Below are 23,967 nucleotides of genomic sequence, written 5' to 3' on the forward strand. Positions count from 1 at the left end.
ACCATTAATAGCAAAAGCTCCACATGGAGGGCCTAGTATCAGGAGCCCTTCCCAAGGGCTGGAGTCTTGAGCTGCAGCACTCTGAGAGTTTGTGAGCAATCCCTGGCCCTGAGATCTCCTGTGCACTAGGTATATGAGACTCTGCTGTGGTGGACACCTACCACATAACTGTGAGTCCTTGGAGTTTGCTTCCATGTGGAATACAAGGCATAGCATATAATGCAAATGTGCTAAGCTGAAGCTTACACATGCATTATTAAAACTTGGTGGAATAGAAAGCCACCAGAGGAGAGTTCTGTCTCCACAGTCTGCAGGCTTTGTTTAGAACAGCAAACATATCAGCTTGCTCCTGTATGGCCCATGTCTAGGTCACTTGCTTGCCTATCTGCCCACACCCAAGCTCTGAAGGCTGCCCTTATGATGTCACCATCACAGACTAATTATTCTCCGATTACCCTATCATACCATTTGACCTGTTAAACAATATTACTTTATCTCTCTTTTAATCGATTTACTGTTTTTTCTTAATTTAAAAATTTTATTTATCACTATGGCATGTGTGTAATGTGTATTATGATGGCTCTGTGTGTATGTGTGTATGTACACATGTACCATGGTGAGTGTGTAGATGTCAGAGGACACCTTCATTCTCTCCTTCTGCTTTTATTTATGTGGATTCCAGAATCTAACTTGGTCACCATGCCTGCACAGCAAGTAAGTGCTTTGACCAGCTGAGCCATCTCATGGGCCAGGTTTACCCTCTCTAATGTGACTTCTACTCCATAAATATCAGTGAAACTTTTCTTAGAGGTAACATTCTCCATGTCACTGAACCCAACCACATGTCCTTGACAGTCTGGTGTTATTCAGCCCTGTTGACTATGTCATGTATCTTTTCACAGCAACAGAACAGTAACTAAGGTACTTCCTTATCACAAAACTGAACATTTTTTACATCTGTCTGCTCCACGGGCGGTACTGTGCCAGCAGAAACCTGTACAAGAGCAGTAGCAGTAACTGTGCCACAGCTTGGATGCTAGCTGTCTTGTGACTGCCTATGAGAAACAAACTAGTCCATTATGCCTGTATTCAGGCTCACTCAAATTCTCAGGGGGAGGGCAGAATACAGCCAGGCCTTTAGCCAGGTGACACGGATGGCCTCTAGTCCAGTTCCTAATAGATTCTTTGTCTCACTCTAATACTTCATGAGCCCGGCCTCCTTTGTGTGCATTTCTATCAGCACTCTGGTTTTCCAGACTCCCACCAGAATGTTCCATTAAGTTCTACTTACAGAATCATATAGGGCTTCCCTGGCCCCAAGCTCCAAACTCTTGCACATTCCTCCCACAAACCAGTTCTAAATACCTAAGAATCACACAGTAGGGTTTTTCCAGCAGCAGCTCGCTACTAGGATGAAATTTCTATGGCAGTGTCTTTTCTCATTGCTACAATAAAACACCCAACACAAAGACAACTTAAGAAGGGTTTATTTATACTCACAGTCCAATGGTTTGGTCCACCATAGCATGGTGGCACGATTATGAGGCAGCTGGTCCTGTTGTATCCACAGTCAGATAGATGAATGCTGTTTCAGTTGGCTTTCTCTCCTCTCCTTTCTTTCCCTTCCTTTCTTTCTCTCTCTCTCTTTCTTTCTTTCTCTTTTCCTTCCTTCCTTCCTTCCTTCCTTCCTTCCTTCCTTCCTTCCTTCCTTCCTTCCAGTGGGAGGTGTCTGGGATTCCAGCTCATGGGCTGGTACTGCCTGTATTCATAGTACATTTCCCTCCTCATGTAAACCGGAAACACCCTCACAGACAATCAGGTAAGTGTGTCTCCTAGGTGATTCCAAATCCATTCAACCTGATGTGCTTTAATCACCTCAATATGCAAATACATGTACCATCCAGAACTTGAGCATCTGAGCATGTGGAATCCACAGGGATGGGGATGCTGTCTCCATGGATACCAGGGCATGACTGAACCTACTTTAGAAAGCAGAGGAGTAACACAAATCAAAATGAATCGAGAGTAACAAAAACAAAGCAGCAAAGAGAAGGGAATTTCAGAGTAGTTATTTAAAAAAGGACAACAGACTTAAACCAAGCCGTGGAAATGTGTAGGGTTTAGAATGAGAAAACACAGAAGGCGTTAAAATAAGCTAAGAGAATCCACACAACTGTATGATAACAAAAAGGCTTAAGAAAACTAAAACATGTTAAAAAAAAATGTTGTCAAAGCTGACCTAAGAAACGGAAAATCTGAAATACCCCAATTGGCAGACAGTGGGACAGTGATTAAAGGGACTAATGGGACTAATGCAAAATACGCACACTCATCTAACCATCAAAAACCAGAACAGGAAACCCTACTGTAATTTAAGTAGGACAAACCAGAAGAATGTGGACAGCTCTCTGATCCATTTAAGGAAACCAAAGATATTTCTTACTTTATAGATACAAAGACTCAAAATAGCAGCAAAAGAAACAAGACATATGGAAAGACTAACAAGTTAACACACGCTGCAGAAACAAGACTTATCAAAGACTAACAAGTTAACACATGCTGCAGAAATGAGAATCATTCTAGGGATTAAGAGCGGGCTAGATCAGGAAATCTACTCACATAATATATTAAGTTTAAAAAATGAAAGGTGAGTTGGCAAAATGGCTCAGCAGATTAAGGCATTTGCAGCCAAGCCTGAGAGCCTGAGTTCAATCCCCGGTACCCACGTCTGTCTGCCTGTCTCTTTTACACACACACACACACACACACACACACACACACACACACACACACACACAACAAATACATGTAATTCAAATGTTAAATAAAAAATTAAAGGAATAAAACCAATATGGCCATAAAAATGATACTGAAAGTATTTGCTATAACTCCACAGCCACTGTTCCTAATGGTAAACCACAATATTGACAAACTGGTGTCGACCCTGGCATGCTGTCTTCCTGTAGGGGGAGGTCACATCTTTATGTATCTCTATCACCCCCTGCCCTGTCATAATCAGCTCATGTCCCTAGAACAAAGAAGTGATCAAATGTCCACCCATCTTCTCTCACACATGACCACCCTTACCCTATTTTTTTTCCCTTGCTATGTTGCTGGCCTAGAAATGCCTGGGCTCCAAGGACCCTCAGAACTCAGTCTGAGCAGCTGGGAATATATAGTTGCGAGTCCCTGCCCCTAGCCACCTTTCCCTCTTAAGGTACAGGTATTAGCTACTTTCTACCCTGGCCGAATACTCTAGAGGTGTCAGTATGTGGTATCTCTGGTTTCACTCCATTTTTCCCTGAACCTTTTCCTCTCACCCAGCTTTCAGCCCCAACACCCACCACAACTACTCCACTGCTCTTGATTCTGAAATGTGAATGTGGTCCTCCTAGTTTATTAGACACCTTTGCCAGTATAACTCTGAAACCTATACGGATCCACACCTTCATGGATCAACACCTGTCTCTAGATGGGTCTGTTCTACCTCCTCTCCATTTGTCTGAACTCTAAATGATGACCATTCTACTCTACTCCCTGCAGGCTCAGCCCAACAGCATCTAGCACACAGCCACTGGAGGGCAAAGCCATTTCTGTCTGCTCATTCCAGGTATGTCCAGTATTCAGTGGTGATTTGAGTCCCTGGATGGAGCGCAGAGCTGCTCCTGACTGCCAAGGCTGTACTATGTTTGATATCTTGGCACTGGTGATGATTCTAGAGTTCTGGCAACACAGAGGAGGAGGGAGAAGAGGAGGAGGAACAGGAAAAGCAGGAGGAAGAAAGCAAACGTGTGGGAAATCCATGTATTTTATTTTATAGAACGTGCTAACTCTAGAGTATGGAGTTTGCACAGTCTGTGTATACATAGTGAAGAACCAGGCCTTTATTTTGTTTTCCATTCACTGAGAAGCTATGATGCCTTTTATATCTTTTATTTTTTTGAGGCACAAATGACACTTGAAGACAAGGTGGCCCTGGATCGTTTAGAACACTGAGGTGGGATGAGTGCTCCACCGAACAGTTGGGGGCTGACACAGAGGCTGCCTTTATGCCTCCTCCGTGTGGGCCTGGAACAGGATGCTCTCCTCCTGGCTTTCCAATGTGCTCTAAGAACCAGGGTGGCTTCTAATGTCTCTTCATCCAGCTTGCCTTCATCTGCTAACTTCTCCCAGAAGAGCTGTATTTGAGGCAGTACGAACTTGTCCCAGCAGAGTCTCTGACACATGGTGAATACCAACTTAAGAGGAAACAGGAGCTGTGACAAGGCCCGTTTCTTCTGGAGCATTGGACTCTGTCCTGGGAAGCTAGGAAGCAACAGTGAAGGCATCTGGAGTATTTCCCAGGCCTGGCATGAGGGCTTTTCAGCTGGGAGAACTGAGAACTCAAAGTTGATCTCCCTTCACCCTGCAGTCTCACCCCATCTGGTCTCAAACCCCATTTTAGTACCTGCTGCTTCTAAGGTATCATAGGAAGGGGCTGTGTCATCGCAGAAGATGGGCAGTTATTAAAGAGCTGATTAAATTAGAAAGGAGCCAGGAGGGAGGGTGTCTGATTCTCCCTGGGTCCTCCTGAAGCACCAGCTGCAGACTGAGAAACCCAGTTTAAGGGGCCCAAGGCAGGGTGGACTTCCCTTAGCAACACTGTTCCTTCTAACGGTTAGGGACTGTCCCAGCACGTGCAGAAGACACACATAAGCAATGCTTCTGAAGCCTCCTCTGTAAGAGATCAAGATTTCGGGTAATGGGTTACTGAAAGTAAGACCAGAGGCCAGACTTGTGTGGGAATGGAGGCCCAGGTTGTTGAGGAAGACCATGAGGAACTAACCCTTCCCCCTCAGATATGAGTCTCCAACAGGGCACTGACATCTTCATTCCCTCCTTAGGGAGCAACAAATCACCAACCAAAGACCCAACCCATAAAAAGTCCAGTCCAGTCCAGTCCAGTCCAGTTCAGGGAAGAAGGCAAACTAGGAGGTCAAGAAGATAGCTCCTTGAAAACACTTATGTAGCTAAAGTGCTCCTTTAGGACTGCTCTCGCCCATCAATGCTTATGTGCCATGGTGCATGCACAGACACAGAGAAAGACACACACACAGACACACACACACACACACACACACACACACACACACACACACACACACACGGATTGGGGGTGGGGCTTGGAGAACAGATCTGCTATGTTTGTGCCTTGGAAGGATCAGAATTATAAATACCAAAACACACCCACTGGGTCACCCCGGATCTCAGCGATTGTGTGACACAATTGTAGAAATTGGCTAGACTTACTTAAAAACAATACAAAACAAACAAACCAAAAACACCACCCAAAGCTACAAGGCTTGATTGTGGTATAAGGTAAGGCCCACCCTCCATCTCTAATCTGCTTATTCCTTCTAGAAAAGGGAAATAGCAAAGTGAAACCCAGGAAGCCCCTGGCTCCCATGCACACCCTTCTCTATAACTCTCCCTTCTCATCCTTATCTCAGGGGGCCACAATGCTGTGACGTGAGCATGTGGTTTTATTAAACAGAACTCAGTGGGATATGGGACTTTTTTTGACTTACGTCAAGAGAACCCACCAATGCCTTACACTTCTTTAATCACAAAAGCATGAAGAAAACCTGGATGGCCATGATATGTAGGCAAATGCTCAGCAGCTAACCTCCCAGTGGGTGGAGTGGCTGAAGACAGCCAAATGGGTTGACGTTAGAAAACTGCCTGAGAAATTTAAACACTGCCTGTAACACAGGTGAGAACAAAGATGGGCGCCATGCTGGTTTCTAGTCCTTTCTAGTCTGCTTCTGCTTGCCTCTAGGTGACTGAAGACTCACCCTTCAACACTGATTGCAGTTGCAACTCAAACAATGCACCCTTCCACTTCCAAAAACGTTTTCCCACAGGGACTCCCTTCAGGAGGCATGCAAAAGCCACAGTGTGGCAGAAGGGCCAGTCCAACTTTACATTACTGTACAGGTAACAAACCTTCACAACAGCACAGCCCCGCTCAGAAGCGTCTATGTATTTACAAACACACAGTTGTACATATATACATGTTAACAAAATACAGGGCATTCTCAAAATTAGATCCTTCTTAATACATTTTAAAACGTTATTCCATCAATACTTTAAAAATTATTTCCCCATAATCTAAAGAAACTCCCTGTCCCACAAACTAATATGGTTTCTGTTTACATTTTTCCCTGTGAGAATTTCTTTTCCCTTGTTCCTTGATATTTTTCCCCAAAACCTCTTCTGGCTTCCCTTCTAACAGGAGCCAAGTCTGGGCTTCAGCCCTCTGGGTTGGGCTTCTGTCTGGAGCATCCCTCTCCAGCAGCTGGGTGTCCTCAGGAGTCCAGTTCCAACTGCTCTTGATTCTCACTGAGTCTTAACATAAGTTGCTGTTCATAGTAGAGGCTCTTTGCATAGTTTATTTCTTGTGATAACTTGACAGCAAGGACCTCAGATTTCACATGCACCTACAGAGGAGACAAGAATGAACACATTGCCCTGAGGCTGGGCAGCCAAGCACAACCACAGGACATGGGCAGAGGATGGCCACCCCAAATCAGTTCCCATGTAAAATCTAAGATAGAGAGATTCCCAGGTGTCTGTGCCTGGTTCACTCTGATCCAAGCTTTTACTTTATACCCCAGGTTACTGCAGGCTGCCTATCACAACCCATAATTGATGAGCTTCCATTCAGAGGTAAGGCAGGACAATAGACTGAACCCTTATTCAAGTTCAAAGCCTGGTGGTGGCTGGGCACATGAATCAGCAAGTATGTGCCTAAAGGTTTTCTTACCCAGAGTGCTTCACTGCTAGCCTGCCTTGAAAGGGGAAGACGGGGTGGGTAGGCACAGTTGGTGGAAAATGCACACTTTGGAGCATTACCTTGCAGCCATCCAGGAGGGGCTGACAAGCTCAAACCCATTCCAGTTCATCCCTGAGAGAATAGAGAATGCTGAAGTGCTCCTGGGGAGAAATTCAGCAAGATGGCTTTTCTGGTCTATAGAAAGAGCTGAGATGAACATGGCCATTCAAAAGGGCAAACCTTTGGGGATGCACCAGCAGGTCCAATGCCTGGAATTGTGACTAGAGATAGAGCTGCTTCCCCACAACTGCTCTGCTGTGGGTTCACTTGCCCAGCTCAGCAGAGCAAGTTCTGTGAACCAGATACAAGTGATAGGGGTCAGATGGGTCAGCTGAGTCTGAGCCCTAGCTTGTGCTACAGTCAGCTATGTGGCCTGAAGGAATCACATGCTCTGACCCCTCTGTCTCTAACAGCACTGTTTGGGAAGTGCATGCTGAAAACTTCTGGGTGCATCTCTACCCAAAAGTTCTGACACAATACCTCCTACCCTACAGAGACGAATACCACTCTTTCCTACAAATATCTATTGAATGTACTTCATATTACTTCATTTCATAGATCAAAAGGTTGTGTTTTTCTGATACCAGAAAAACAATACAGTATGTGCCCTGTCCTGGACTCAGGGTGCCAGCACTTAGTACCATGTTTCAAGGACACAAAACTCTATGAATCATGTCACTGCTTTGTGTTGGTAGGTAACTGAGATACAAATGTAAGAGAACATACCCAGGCTTCTAGCAGAATGGGAGCAGAACATTTAATGCAGTTCACATCTCCCACTGGAGTCCTCAGAGTAAAGCAGGGGTAGAGCAGGGTATGTCCATGTGAGTGGCAAGAAGCAGCTGTACTCACCATTGGCTTTTGGTGGGATGGGCCTGGGATGGACACGCCACTGCTAGAATTTGCAGCTTTCTTGGTCACTTGTACATACACCTTCCCATGGTCTTTGGAGACAAGGCAGTGATAGAGGTCATCATATTTGACCTCGAGGAAAATGGCCTCTCGGTCTATGTAGTCCCCACTCTTCAGGAAGTACACAGCTTTGGAGGAGATGAGCACGCAGTAGCTATCAATGTTCTCCACTGCTATGAAGCTGCATGGGAAAGAACTCATGATGCTGAGCTGCTCCATGTCAAGGCCAGGCCATCCCTTGATACTCAAAAGGGTAGATGCCTGCTGGTCTAGGGTCTGAGGCCTAGGCTTCCCTAGGCTTCCCAATTACCACCCCTCATTGTACATGGCTTTATTATTCTGGGACTCAGGTTCCTCATCTGTAAGTTTGTATTAGAAAGGACTTGGCCTCAGGAGCTGCTGTTCATAGCTCATAGCTCTCTGCTGGAGGGTGCTCATGAACATTAACAAGTAATATCTGCTAAGAGTTTCAAACAGAAAAAAAAAATCCTGTTCTGATATGGGCTTTGTGGCTTGCTCGATGAACTTTTGGATAGTTTATGAGTTAGAGAAATGGAAACAAGGCTTTGCTGACAGGACATGTGACAGACAAGATAGACCATGAGGAGAGACAGTAGGGGCTAGAAGACAATGAGGGGACAGATCTGCCAGACTGCAAACAATAGCATTTGCACACCTGCCTTTACCTGACCCCTGTTCAGTATGGCCAGAGTCATGGGGCTTATGATACCACTGAACTCTCAGAACTGTAGTCATCACTTCTAAAGCTCACAGGCCACTCAGAAACAGCTTAGATTTGAAAAACAGAGAGAAGCCTGAGTCCTGGAGTACCTGCAGCAGAGCTCACAGCCTGGTGTGGGAATTTATGCAGGAATACTCTCTGCTGAACCAGGAGTACACCTTGAAAGCCAGGGACTGCCTTCTCAGCTTAGTGGCTGCCTGTATCTTATGCTGGCTTTTCCCAATGTGGCTGGCCATCAGGGATAGTAGGGACACACCGGGTGATGACAAGCATACCAAGAGCTGACTGACAATAGGCTGGCTGCGAACCTTGGGATTTTAAATTGTGTTTTCTTAAAGCCAAGGCTCTGTCTGAAACTGCCATGGTTCCAGGTCCAGGGTAGCCTTAGTCCAGGGTCACAAAGCACAAAATCATCAGAAAGGGTAGAGTCATTGAGGGCAGGACAGGGCCAGTTTGCTGGACACCAGGGACTTGCCTATCAGATCCAATCATGGCTGGCCCTCACTCTCTTCTGCACCTCTCTAGAGCATCCTTCACTCTCACTCCTATTCCCCCACACTGAGTCACCATCCTTACTCTCAAAGCTTCTCCAAATACCCTGGTCCTGACTGTTGCTGACCTTTCAACACCTTGGCCTGTCAAAGCACTGCCAGAGGATTCCTTCTGCTTCTAGCTAAGCACTCTGGCTTCAGTGGCACTCTAAGCACCAGTGTGGTCCATTGTATACTCATACAACTTCCTGAGTACCCACCACCAAGTCAGCCACCCATGAGGACTTGCTAAGAACCCACGTTGTTCCAGTCGTCATTTTAATTATGGCTCCCATGACAAAAATTGGGGTTTGCTGTTCTCACTTAACTGGTTGGCAATGCTGAGAATGTAGACTTGTAAAGTCTCACTGCCAAAATTAGAAGCACTCAGCCGTTCTCCATGATCAGCTTAGCACAGCCTCCTTATGCCCCACACTCAGAGTCAGGGGCAGCGTTACTATGTGAGGAGAAGGGAGGAGGAAAGACATGGACAGACAGAAGGAAAGACAGAAAGAAAAGAGAACATCTCAGGGCCAGCTGGAACTAGATGGAAAATGAGCTGAACACACAAAAACAGCTTTGCTCTAGAGCACAGGTGGGCCAGGCGATCAGCCATGAAGGCTGTCTGGAACTCTCTAAGGAGACTCAAAAAGTGGCCAGGAAGCAGGGTGAGAGAAGACACATGGATTACAACATCCAGGAGAGACTGGATCTCTAGCATCTATCTCATTAGTGCTCCGTCCTCCTCTGAGGAGCCTTGGTGACATCCAGAAAGATGCCTTTATCCCAAAGGGCACAGGGGCTGGTCCTAAGCACACATCTCAACTCCCTTCTAAGAGGCTGCATCCTCTTAAAAGCCAGGAAATAAGGAGGACTTGTGGCTCTGAGCCAGGGGTGCTTCTACAAAGCAGGTAGCAGGGTAAGGGAATCTCGGCTAGGCTAGAAAGGAGAGCCCACAAGTTTGCGACTCTGGTCAGGTGGCTTGCAGCTTGATGACTCAGTTCCTTCATCTCTGGGAGAGATGGTGCTGCCTACCAACTCCTTAAGATTAACGGAAAAGATCCCTGTTAGGACAGAATAAGCGCAATACAGCAGCCCTCATTGCTTGTATCTTCAGTCTGGGCCTAGGAGCTCTGCTCATGCCCTGGGGCTGCTGCTCATAACATTCACTGTTCCAAATCCTTCAAGCCAAAAGCAGATCAGAACCAAGGGCAGGGTTGGGAGAAGAAAGAGCTGGGCAATGACAGCCAATGGCTGTCTCCCCATTTTCCCTGAGGCTTCCTCTGAAACCCATTACCCAAGGTCAAGGTTTTGGGTCCCATCACCACCACTGCTGTCAAGTCTGCTTGACACCCTCCCACATACCCCAAATCTGGAAACCACATCAAAGACTCACTCAAACAGCTTGGGGCAGACCCTTCATCTGCTGATCCTAATCCCGAACTTGTCACTCATTCTGAGGAGTTAACTCGGGTGGCAAAGCAGAGCCCTCTTGGCTCTTCATTCTTCTGATGTATTCCTCCAGCCCCCCTTTTCTCTATGGCTGCCCATCTGCAGGCTAGCTCTCTACAGGATCTATACCCCACCCCCAGCCAACAGAGCAGCAGAGGCCACGGCTGACACACGGACTTCGGCTTTCCATACTCCTACCTACAGCTGCTTTTCACTGCTGCTGATCCACAGGCTGGCTGATGGAAACAGAGGAGGGACATGCCACCTGTCTTGTGAGGGCAGAGGGAAGATGACAAACACACACAAGCACTAGGATAAGTTCTGTTCTTCCAGAAGAGGGCAGAGAGGCCCTCTCTTCAAAACTAACCACCAGAGGCCCATGACAAGTGGCTCAGACTTCGGTTAGGACAGTAACTGTCTATGTTACAGGCAGTGGGCAACAAGGACAATAACAGTGACCATGTCCCTCTCCTTCCAAGTAAGTCTGTGTGACTTGCTAAGACTGTGGACTTGCTGAGCAACACCACAATGTTGTACTTGACCTGGCACACAGTGAAACAATGGCCCGGGCAAGGATTCAGACGATGATAAGAGAAAGGACACTAGGAGGTGTGGAGGAACCCTGCTGCACGTAGGTACAACACGGGGGGGTGGGACGCCAGGGGCTGTGCTGCCCTCAGAACTTCAAGCCAGCCATGAGCAGCCGAGTTTGGTGCTGGACACATGTCTACAGGTGTCAGATGTCTCTGACAGGTTAGCTCCTGACTCAGGGAGTGTGAGCTGGGGCTAGGCTGTGGCTGAGAGAAACAGCACCCACATAGTCATGTAAGGCTCTGGGGTCCATTTCCAGCACAGGAAGGAGGGACAGAGGGAACAAAGGTGATCTCACTGTTACTCATTTCCTGAGTTCTTTTTGATTTTGCTAACCATGTAAAAGAGTTGGTTTCATTAGAAGAGAGAGGTGGCATTTTTAGCATGCTCCTTTGGTCAGGATCCTCTCCAAAATTTCCTCTTCCCCTGCCTCTAGGAGACAAGAACCTAAGGAGAAAACCTTTACCTGCCTGCCTTTGCTTTCCTTTCATATACTTTTTCTGTATTAAACACACACACACACACACACACACACACACACACACACACACACACCTCTCCTAAATATTCCTTTCTGTCTAAATGATAAAAGAACCCAAGGACCATGCTGCTGAGCATAGCAGTTTCCGGATCCCAAGGCCAGAATCCCCTTTGTGCCTACGATATGAATGGGCCAACTTGATAAAATACTTGAAAACGAGGTAGATACTTCATAAAAGACAAACAAATAAAAACAACTAAAGGGTGACCTCTAGCCACAAACTAGGCATTGTTCAAAAAAGTTAACCGTACAGGATCCTGGATTAAGACTGAAAAGAATGGGAGGTAACAGAGGTGCACAGCACTGATGAGCCTGCTATGAAGCCTTAGCCGACCTTAAACTGGATGTCAGTGACAATCTGTTCAATACTGTTTAATTAAATGAAAAAAAAAAAAACCCACAAAACTAAATGCAACTTGATGTGGGAGATCAAAGTTGACGCTGCTGTGGTGCCGGGGGACTTTGTGGGGTTTTCACTCCATCAGGAAGTAATTACACAATATTTTCCAGAAGTGAAACAGTGAGTCTAAGTGGAAAAAAATGTGGAAACATTTAGTTAGAACAGTAGAGCAAGGTATTAAAGACCCCTTTAACGGGTTAACTCTGAGGGGAATATGCAAATAATTAGGTCCTTAAACATGTTTTTAATTACAAATCTAGGATAAAAGTCAGAGGTAGAAGTCGGCACCCGTGTTTTTCCTGAGTGCGCCCTTCCTGCAGAGGGATAACTAGACCACTGACATGGCCCTGAGTACAGGCTGATAACAGAGGACACTCCGAGCCACGTCTGCCAGGGCCCCTTGTGACCTCTCCTATATGCCCAGGAAGACTGAGGTCACATGCCTCCCTCACCACCCACTGGCCAGGCTCCACCTTCAGTGTGGGTGGAGATACAAGGTCTTCATCTTCAAAGCTAAAATTCAGCCAGTAACTGTGCCCAGATCACATGAAACTTCAAGTGTTCTGTGAAACTCATTTTGCTGATTTCATCCTGACTGCAGATCTTAGCTCACTGGCCTATTTCCAGGGTGTGTACCCATGTGGGCAGCAACTTCATGGTGCCTGGACTATACAATTTGTCCATAGTGCTTTTCTGATCTTATGCCATTCTATTACAAATGAATCTTGTTTCAAAGTACCAGAGATGGTTTGGATTGAATAGAGGTGGGATAGCAGAGAATTTAAGATTTAACACACCAAGATCGGCAATTTTACTTAGCCCACCCTCCTTTTTGAGACAAGGATGCCAAGCTGACAATGGAAGGTAGCTTAGGCTGACTTTGAACTTGTGATCCTCTTGCCTCCATCTCCTGAGTGCAAATGCTACTACTTTTGGGGTTTATGCTGTGCTGGGAATGGACCCTGAGCCTCTATGCATGCTGAGCAAGCCTTCTACCAGCTTAGCCTCATCTCTCACCCCTTACTTAGCCTTTGATAGCACCCTAGATCCCATGGGATATGGAAAGTGGGACACGTGTTAACACAAATGTTGAACGGCAGCTCTCCAGCTGAGTTTATGGAGTGACTTAAATCCCAGGCACTGCTCTAGGTTCAGAGGGTTCTCCAGTGAGTGGGACACCCTAGCCATAACTGGCTGACATTCTAGTAGAGTCTATACCATGTTTTGTTCGGCTGAGAAATGACTCTTAGGTCTGAGTCTGAAGCCCAAAATCCCACCAACAATGCAGTTTATAGGATGGTCTTAACCCTCTTGGCCTTCAGAAATGAAGATCTAAGTTTCTGCTGTTGAAGCCACTCGATCCATAGCATGTTGTTAGGTAGCAGAATAGGCTCAAGGGAAGAAATGCACAGCATTATTTAGAGACACTCCAATGATACCATGGCAGGATACACCTAAGAAGATGCCAATCCTATCTCCTAAATTCTAGACCTCAGTTTCTATGTTCTCATTCAAATAAGTTATAAAATGGGAATTGAGGCCTCTGGTATTATCTCAACCAATGACACTGAAGGCCACCCCCAGGAGCTAATCTTTCCTTGAACTCTTCCACCATCCAGTAACACCCACAGTGCCAGATCCTCCCTAGCTCACTTACCCTCAGGATACAAGTCACACTAGGACATTTCTACACCCCAAACTTAGTTCTCTCACACCTGGTCAAGTCACAGAGCAGCTTACATTCTGAGGATTTCCACAGACTAGCACTGGAGACTGCTATGGTTGCCGTCAGCTGAGAATAATCTCATTAGCTGATGTGTCAGAGTGACGGCATAATTAAGAAAAACGCATTTCCAGAATATGGGTAACAATTTGCTATTTGGTTTCAGTTTGCAAGCATTCTCTAGCAAACACTAGATACTAAAGTTAAAAAAAAATTATGGGACAAAAATCCCTTAAGACAGAGACGATCTCATGCACTGGCCTCTCTGCACTGACTACAGAGAAACTGATACTGAGAGCCACTCCCTCCGGTACTGGCCATTTACAATCTGACATTTAGGACAAGTAATTCTTCAGTCTCTTCCGAGGGCTGTATCAGCATGAAGCTCCTGGGTCATAGAGAAATTTCTTAAAGACAGACAAGGCAACACAGTGGACCAATGGGCTATTTCTCCACCCTCTACCCCCACTTACAACTCGTCCTGGATGTTGTCCGTTAGCTTGAAGAGCTGTTCCTGTCCTTCTGCCTGGCTCTCAGAATATCTAGGAAGCAGCCCCTGGGGGCCAGTGCAGCAACGAGGTTTCCGAACCCTCTGGGCTTGAGTCCTAGAAGGGCAAATAGACAAGAAGAGGTTAAAGTGTCATGGTTAAAACGATTTTTCCTTCCTCGTTTGAAAAGGCATTTCTTAGTTGACAGGACCCAGCTGCTGCAGGACTGTGTGGTATATGACATGCCCACTGTGAGTTCAGACTTCACAATTTTTTGGTTGTAAGACTATTACGATGCTCAATCAGCTAACTTCCTTAGCTGTCCATTTCACTTTTTATGTAATAGGATAACACAAGCTACCTGTTGGCTGCAAAAATGAAGCAAAGTGCCCACTGGGCTTCTGCTGAGAGCATAGATTACCTACTTCCATGTAGATTACCTACTTCCATGTAGATTACCTACTTCCATGGCTCTCTAGGCTGATTAGCACAAGCCTCCCTGTGGCCCACACCATTTTGCTAGGGATCTCTTTGCTAGGTTCAGCCCTCTGGGGACATGCAGTGGGTTCAGGAAGAACCTAGGCTTTAGTGTGAACCTGCCACGTTACCAGGTCCCTGTGGAGTGAGCTCAGTCTCCCTGGTAAAGGGGAAGGAATGCAGCAGCCACGTGAAGGGACTAGTCCCAGGCCACAGCAGCAGCCCTAACCCATGCCCTTGGCTGTTGGTTGCCTAAAGGAATCTGCTTTGCTATGGCTTTCAGGGTCGGCTGCTGTTGTCTTTTTCCACAAACCATAGACAGGATAATTGATAAATACTTTTTGGTGTTTTCCTAGAAACAGGAGTCCATATTTGTCTTGGAAAGACAGCGCATACTTCAGATGACTGATAAGAGTGTACCGGGTCTGTCCTTAGCCGTGTACTTGCTGTACTTTTTATTATTTGTTCCTGGAACCTACTGAAGCAAAACATCCCTCTCTAGACATACCTCAAAGAGGGGACCAGGCAGCCACCCTGAATCAGCACTTTAGAACCACGGACTGGTGGTAGTGAGACAGACTGACCGGGAGGAAGCACTCTGCGGGGCAAGTCTGGGTAGGATCCTGGGAGCAGAAGTCTGGAACTTGCCACAGGCCTATCTGCAGAGCTAAGATCATTGCAAGGGTTTCTGGGCATGGGTCAGGCTGAGTTCACCAGGCTGAGTTCGGAAGGTGCCATGGGGTGCTGGGAGGTGTATGTGTGTGAGAGTTCTCAGGAAGCCAGAGAGTCTCCTACTCCCGGACAATTCTCAAATATTTAGGTATGCGGGTGCTTAGGTCCTCTTGGGAGTGATATAAAGACACAGTGACTTGCACGAGGGACTGGGTACTGAGCTGGCTTCATTTATAGCACATATCCCACTATGCTGAGGCTCAATCCCTCCTTCAAGGTTTAGGCTTTCTAATGTGCTGACCCCTGAGTTCTCCCTGAAGGCAGGGATGGTGGTGTTGGCACACTGTGAGTCTCCTGGGAGAGGAACTTCTTCACTGCTCGGCTATGGACGCTAGCAGGTTACCATGTGCAAGGCGTCCGCAGGAAGGTGCTCGATGGGCTTTTCCAGATGGCCTGTTCTAGTTTCCTGGCCTGGTAAAACAACTGCTGTCATTTCACTGTCTACACATATCAATAACATGTCTTCCCCAAGGCATTCCCACAGTTCTTTTGCCTAAGAGGCTCTGGAAGGGTCATTGGCTAGCAAGCAGAAGACCAAACATCCCTTCAAGAGGAAGATGGTGAGGTCACTTTCCTACCAAGGTTGGATTCTCCTCTCACCCCACTTCCTAACTTGCAGAGATATGTGTGGGCTTACCTATAACATATACTCCATACTATTATTTCTACCTCTCTATACCTGCTAACAAATGGTCTTTGGGTTTATTTGCTTTGAGTGAGGGTCTTACTATGTTGTAGCTCATGCTGAACCTGAACTTACTATATAGCTCTAGCTGGCCTTGAACTGGCTGGCCTGCCTTAGCCTCCTGAATGCCAATTCCCCCTACATCAGTGAGAATGGCTCTTCTGGAAACATAACTTAAGAGCAAGCCAGTCGCCTGTTCAAAGCATATCAGCTCACTCAGGTATTGTGTATTTATCGCCTCCACTCAAACAGCACACACCATAAGAAAAAGCATTTGGCTTCAGCAGCGCCTGGCTGTCTGCAGAGAAGCACCAGAATGGTGAATGGTTTGTGAGAGGGGAGCAGTGGAGGCCAATGGGCATCATCTCTTCTTTCTAGGAGAAAGGTCCAGGGTACTTCTGTCTAGTCCACTAGAGAAACAAAGGACAGATATGAAACCTTAACCCTTGTGGACATGTGTCCTGTTCCTTTCAAGACATCAGCTTTCCTTAGTGCTTAGCAGTGGGGGGAGGGGAAAACTGACTTTGAACTCTGCATTCCTCTGAAGGAAATGAAGGAAGTCTGGCAAACCAATGAAAGATGGCAGGCTCCTGCTCCTGAGCTCCTAGAAGTTACACCAACTGTGGGCAAAGTTAGAATGGAAGAAAATGTGCTCCATGTCACCAAAAAGTTTATTCCTTGACAGTAATTCCTTGACTCAGTGGCTTCCTCTAGAGCCCTTTGTCAAACTTTATTTCTACTCCCAATTTATTTATTATCTTCTAGCCTGAAAACTGTAACTCCACAGATATACCCAGAGTGAGCAGGTAGAGACGCTAGCTCCCCATGGGCATACCCATATACCCATGTGTTATGCTTATCTCCTCCCTGATTTTCCAGAGGGCAAACTACTTCCAATTTTTATGGTAGACCCCTCTTGGTGGTCTACCAAACACCAAGGGATAGGCTGGATTTGGTACCTAGTGCTGGGGCCTACAGGAGCTCACTGTGATGTTCAAACCCACAGCCTCTCATTATATCCCTAGCTCAAAGAGAGGACAGGCTCTGTAAATGAGGGGTTCCCCACAGAGGGGGGATCTCATCTGTAAATGAGGGGTTCCCCACAGAGGGGGGATCTGAGAGGATTCTTTAGAAAGGCAAAAGGCAGATTAAAGGTTCCCTTCCTCATTCTTCTACAATGCTGAGTCAGTAACTAAAGCTAGTTTTTCTTCTCTAAAACACAACTAAAATTTCAAGTTCTCATGTCCGGGTTGGTAGGTCGTGAGCAGAATTTGGGAATGGTGTGTAAAGTCACTGTGAGAACAAATCTGAACCCAAGCTTAGTTAAAAACAACAACAACAACAAAAAGCCAAACATCAGCAAATGTTTCCAAACCCAGGAGCTGGCAGAAAGGTTATGAGGTGATCTTCACTGGGGAAAAGGAACGACTGTGTGGTAGAACTGTTCTCACAGTCATCTGTATGACCATGTAGACACACAGACACATGTAACTGACTGGCTGTTAAGTCACTATCTTAGTCCCAGTGAGCCAGGCATTAGGCTGGCTCCCTCATGCTCTCTTCAGGGTCTGCCACTGTCTCTGGCCTCTTTCTTTATTTGAACAAATAATACACAGCCCCACTGCCGACCACAGCTTGGGTCTTCTGCATCCAGCTCCCCACTCCTCCTCCGGCACAACCCTGACTCTGACTCTTATGTCTATCGCCCATGCTCTTTTGTAGGCTGTCTTCTGGCACAACCCTGACTCTGACTCTTATGTCTATCGCCCATGCTCTTTTGTAGGCTGTCTTCTGGCACAACTCTGACTCTGACTCTTGTGTCTATCGCCCATGCTCTTTTGTAGGCTGTCTTCTGGCACAACCCTGACTCTGACTCTTATGTCTATCGCCCATGCTCTTTTGTAGGCCGTCTTCCCACACTTCAAAGTGTGCTCTGGCACACCTGTGTTGTCTATTATTTCCAATCGTGTTCGAAATTGCAGATACCACTGTCTACTGGGAGGATTCAGCCATTCCCTTAGGCAGCTGGAATTCACTTGTGTCTGTTTACTAATACCCCATGGTATGAACATCTGAGTACTTACTGGCCAAAATCTTGCTATTGTAAGTGATGTGGCTATGAACATTCTTGTGCATTTGAACAACAAATAACATAACAATAATACACATTCTGTATTATGATTGATGACCTTTAGATTTGGATACACACATGCACACATGTATGCATGCACACTTTCTGCCAGATTTCAGGATATTAAAGTTTGCTGAATAGGAGAATTTTAGCTACTTTTAAAGAGGTGGAACCATTTTACACTCCCCTCGTGATGCAGTAGAAAGACATAACTATCTACACCCCATCCAATGCTTGGTACTGTGCAGGGCAGCACTGATTAATATGCTGTCACTGTCGCATGGCTACCGAGCATGTGAGATGTGGCCAGTGGAACAAAAGAACCAAATTTTAAATTTACTTTCACATGAGAACCCATCTCAAAACAAGCAGACAAAGGAAAGGAAAATAAAGGAACGTTGAGGGTGTGGTACACTCTAAGCATTCAGGAACCAGAAGTGGTGGCAGGAGGCGAGGGATAAGGTATCAGTAATTCAAGGCAAGCCTAAGTTAAAAGCAAATTAAAGGCTAGTCTGGACTACACAAGATCCTGTCTCAAAAGATAAAAACAAAACAAAATTAAATTGATCCATATTTAGTTGTACGTTGGAGAACTCTGATCTAGAGTCTATTTGTATTTATTTGTTTATTTACTGTGGAGAGGTGTGTGCATGTCATAGCATATATGAGGAGGTCAGAGGGCATCTACTTAAGGAAGATCTACCCACATTCTGGGCCATACCTCAAAGTGGTATGAGCCCACATAAAAGGCTAAGGATGAAGGAAGCTTTGTATTTTGCCTGCTTGTGCTCACTCTCTGGCAAGTTTATCTATCCTACTGAGGTCAGTTCTAATGTAGTCAAAAGACCAGCAGCTCTCCAGGAATCCTGGAGTTAGACAGCTGAGCCATCCAGCATCTTGGATGGAACAACTATCAGATTCTCAACCTTTGTATTGTGAGACAGGCATTGATGGACTGCCTGGGTCACAGCTTGGAAGCAAGTCTGCTAGCTCCCTATTATATCTATATACTCATTCTACCATTCATACTTCTTTAGGGAATCCTGACTAATATGGTATTCATCGGGTGGTAGCTGTGGCTCCCATCATTGGTGCTGGGGCATGAAGGTCAATACTAAAACTGTTCTGCCACCCTACTCCTGTCATGATGGGCAGCCACTTGGGCAATGTCTGGTACAACACTAAACAGGAAGTGGGGAAAACCTCCAATTCCCCTCCTTGGGTCATAGTGTTTCTTGACCAACACTGAGAACAAGAGTCAGTTTAGTATGTGCAGTCTCTGCCTCCACAAGCCTTTTGTTTAGCCAAAGGTCTGCGGTACACTTAATTGCTGCCAGCTGGGGGCTGTCGGCCATTTTAAGCCCTCAGCTGCTGCGGTTTATAAATTTCACAGCATATAGGAAGAAGCAGCCCTTCAAGTCAACCAGCTAATCCAAAATGTCAGCACCAAATGAACTTGAGCTTTGAACTCCATGAAAATGTCAGGAGGCTGTGATACACCATGGATGCTTCTTCCCCCAGGGAAGAGGCTACTCACACAGTGGCTGATACACTGCAGATACCCACCCAGGGAGAGCAGTCCAGGAATACTCAGTTCATCTGGTAAGGGCTATGTGACAGATACTGGAGGCCTCCAAACCAAAGATCAGAGCAATGAAAACAACCTCTGTCATAGTCTTGAAGCAACAGTAAATCCAAACAAGGTGGTGGGCAGCTCTAACCAGCTCCACTTAGTTGATCTTGCCTTTCAGCCTGAGGTCAGCAGTTGGCCAGGCCATGATTTGTTCTTTGCTTGTATGATGAGTAGCTGTGTCGCAGGTCTGTTAGTTGGAGACAGATGGCTGTGTATGTCCGTATCCCAGCATGGTGTAAGCTGACAGCTGTTTGAGAAGTCTGTCACTGTCAATATCTATCAAGCACGTGATGCCCACACACCATCAGGAAATGAGTAGATGCTGTGCAAAGATTGTGATGTCCAAGCACAGTAGTTCATTCCACAGAGGGCTACCATCTTACTGAGGGCTGTATGTGCTGGCCTCTGTGGAGTGATAGATGATGCTTGCACTTATTTTACATGTGAGCCCAAGATTGTTGTTTTTACTATCTTACTGATATGCAGTGTGATTAACCAAGCACAAATAATTAGACTAAAAACAGAAGGTTGTCCCAGACTCTCAACATGGACTGTTTGTTGCTAACAGCTACAAGGTATCAGGGGTCTTGTCTGAACGGTGTTATCAAACCTTTGTCATTGCTCTGAATAGAACCACAGTCCAGCAAATAGCACCATCCGCACTGGAGAAGCCGATTTGGCTAAGACACACTCTGATGCCTACTGCAGTAGTGTCTGAGGTCTAGATGACCTCTGACCTGCAGCTCTCTGGTCTCTGTCCCATAAATCCATTTGCAAAGACTAAGAGGAATGTGCTTCTTCCGGACAAAAAGACTTCACTCCACTCAGTGTACAGTGTGGTGACAAGAAAGCTTGGGTTTGAAGAGCAAGTCCATTACTTACAAACTGTTTCCTTACTTATAATACAAAGTTGATGACTGGCAGGATAGCTCAGTGGAAAGAGGCACTCACTGCCAGGCCTGAGGGCATGTGTTCAATCTCCAGGACCCACATGTGGAAGGAGAGAATCAACTTCCATACTTTACCATTGTACATGTACATTCACACCACAAACACACACACAGACACACACAGAAGAAAATACAACAAATATTAAAATGAAGCTGATGATAGGACTGTAACTAAGAGTAAATAAGTCAGTAAACATATAGTGCTTAGAATGGGGGCTGGTCTATACAACACACTCCATAGCATGGCACTCAAAGCACTGAATCACAGAGGCCAGGGGAGGCTCACAGCTTGCCACTTCTTTTCCTGTTGACATTCCACTCCCCTCTCTGGAGCTCTAAAGTCAGAGTCATGTGTAAGGCAATACACAAAGCCCCATACCATACTATTGCCACTGAGAATGGGGGAGATGTTGACTCAAGGAATATAGAAATCCTATTTATATTGTTAGGTTTTAGCAGTCCAGCAGAGATGATTTCCTGGGCTGGGTTTGCACCCATCAGTGGGATTCACACCTGACTTGTTTATAGGGGTCAAGACTCTTTGTAATCTCACGAATTTGGGGACAATGTGACACTGTGACCGTGACAGCTGGTAGGACTAATGCCAACAGATGTGCTGCTGGGACTTCAACTTGAGGACAAAGATACTCCAGACCTTTTCTTGGTCAACTGCCTCCAGGGTGAGGCTACCTGTTTACTTCAGCTGGCTTCAGAGGGCCAAGAAGGCTCACTTTTATAATGAATTCTGCACAGCTGCGAGCCTTGGGAAAGGTTCCCAAAATGTCATAAATCTGCCTGCATTCTGGGGTTGCTTTATTTTATAAAATGGCCTACAACTTTCAGGATCATTACAGGAAAGGGTCACTAAACAACCAAAGGCTTTGTGCTTTATCCCTGACCCCAAACCAGAATCCATCGTTGAGCAGACTCACACTCCTTGCAAACTCCTTAAAACAGCTCACAGGGGCCAAAGCTGGGTCTGTAAAGCTAGTGAGAAAAAGCTGATTTTCACATGACTTCTGACAAATGACCATATAATGTGAAAATCTAAAGGAAGAAATAAGAAATTATCTCCCAAGAGTTGGTATCTTTTGAGATCAAGGTGGAACAGAGAAGTAAAGTTTATGGGGAAAGGAAAAATAGAAGGTTATCCCAGCCAGAGACTAATTAGCTGCTGGACATTAAGAAGTCACCCGATTGCTCTCAGCCTCTTTCCTTATCAGCACGTGAGAATGTAGTGCCTACTTGGTTGATAATGTCATATGGAAAGAGAGACAGCACACAGTAGGACTCATAAAATTAACTGTCTATCCCCACCTCTTCCTTAGAACAAGTAGGTCAACTTAAAACTCATAAATGTGGCTGGGCACAGTGGCTATCACCTTTAATCCCAGCATTTAAGAGATTAAAACAGGGAGATTATCAAATCTGAGCCCAGTTTGGGCTGCATAATGAGTTCCAGGCCAGCCTGAACTATAGTCTGAGCCTTTGCCTCAAAAACCCAAATCCTTGCCTTGGTGTGGTAGTGCACACCTTTAATCCCAGCACTGGGGAAGCAGAGGGAAGAGAATCTCTGAACTAGAGGCCAGCCTGGTTGGAACACTGAGTTCCAGGATAGCCTGGGCTACACAGAGAAATCTTGTCTTGAAAAACAACAGCAAAAGCAAACCCAAAACCAAACAAAACTCACCCCAATCAGAGAGTGAGATATTTAGAGTTTCAATGCCACAAGCACTAATATGGTGTATGTGTGTGTGTATGTGTGTGTTTGTGTATAATGTCTGTGACATGGCTCCCAATAAGAGTGACTCCTTAAGAACATGCTGAAAACTGGACACAAAAGCATTTTCCCTGTTCTATTCAGATATTAATTTCCTGAAATTATGTTTGTAAAGAAGCAGTGCTAATCAGCTAGAATTCAATATTCAATGAAATTCTTAGAGCTGGAATAATCTCAGAGTACTGCCTTTAGGAAAATTCACCATAGTCAAGGGTTTCCCATACATGTACTACACACACACACTCACACACACATATGTATATATACCATATACATGGTAAATACATACCATGTATATATATATGTATATATGTACATATATGTACATATATTACTGGCAAAACACTTCCTCTTAAGGTGTTTGTAAAACAACCTCTCCTGTGCAGCTATGGCTACCTCACAGTCTCTACCAGGGCCAAAGCCAGGTAGACCTGGAGGTACTGTGGCTTCCGGGGTTTGCTGCTTCCGGACTACCATCTCAGCCTCGGGGCTTCTCGTCTTCCTGTCACACAGAGGCAAGAGGCTGGAAGGTAGAAAAAGAAAGAGAACTCTGAAGGAGTAAAAGCTGTCCAGTTGCCTGTGCCCCTGGTTTAGGCCTTTCAGCTGAGCTGTAGGGCGCCGAGGGAGAAACAAATATTCCAAGACAGGTAGGTACACCTCCTTCCAGCCCAGATACATCCAAGATGAAATGTACATCCCTGGAAACTGCACAAGCTGGTGTAGGAGGGTCAGGTGATTAGGGAAGGTTGAAAGGCAGCAAGGCCTCTGGAGCAGAAAAGAGGTGAAGGCTGGGAATTGGGGGAATGACCCAGGAACCCCTGGAGCATAGGAATTCTGGCAATTCCCTGTTGGCAGCTTCGGGGGACTGTACAATGTCTGCTCAGAGGTCTGGCAGCCACTTTGGGTTCAGCTCCTCCGAGGGAGCAATAGTCATCTTGACATTCAGCTGGCAAACGGCTCAGAAATGTCTGATCCAGTGGTCAAGACTCTGATTTCATTTAATCCCCAAGAAGAGGCCTATTCAGAGTGAATTCCTCATATGGCTTATATGCTATCAGCCCAAGCTTTAGGTTGCTTTGACCCTGGAGACAAGAAGTCACCTCCAGTCCCTATACCCCTTCTCACCAGGTGGGTTTCTTGCTGTTAATCCTTAAGCTTAACCAATGGTTAAGCTCTCACAGAAGCCAAGGCCACCTTCAGCCAGCTGTACCATCTAAAATCAGAGATGACATTGTCTTGAAGCTTGTGTGTGTCTGACTCTGGTCCATCAGTCCAATGTCCTCAAGACTATCCTAGTTTTTCATACCAAGAAAGACCCCTTTTTCG

At 45.9% G+C, this 23,967-nt stretch overlaps 1 protein-coding gene across 6 annotated transcripts in view; it reads right to left on the reverse strand.

Annotated features, from left to right (window-relative positions):
- Window positions 1-1,472: 1,472 nt before the first annotated feature.
- Window positions 1,473-23,967, reverse strand: part of Vps13d (vacuolar protein sorting 13 homolog D) — a 234,091-nt gene continuing 211,596 nt past the window's right edge. For 3 of the 6 annotated variants that reach the window (XM_031379407.1, XM_031379404.1, XM_031379408.1), the window contains 3 exons: window positions 14,239-14,370; window positions 7,727-7,967; window positions 1,473-6,479 (listed from right to left, as the gene is read on the reverse strand). In XM_031379407.1, the coding sequence (XP_031235267.1) occupies window positions 6,348-6,479; window positions 7,727-7,967; window positions 14,239-14,370 (505 nt within the window). In that variant the 3' untranslated portion in view covers window positions 1,473-6,347. The remainder of the gene's footprint in view (window positions 6,480-7,726; window positions 7,968-14,238; window positions 14,371-23,967) is intronic. The other 3 variants (XM_031379403.1, XM_031379406.1, XM_031379405.1) reach the window with 2 other exon arrangements.

The sequence above is a fragment of the Mastomys coucha genome, unplaced genomic scaffold (assembly GCF_008632895.1).
Source record: "Mastomys coucha isolate ucsf_1 unplaced genomic scaffold, UCSF_Mcou_1 pScaffold18, whole genome shotgun sequence".
Classification (NCBI taxonomy): Eukaryota; Metazoa; Chordata; class Mammalia; order Rodentia; family Muridae; genus Mastomys; species Mastomys coucha.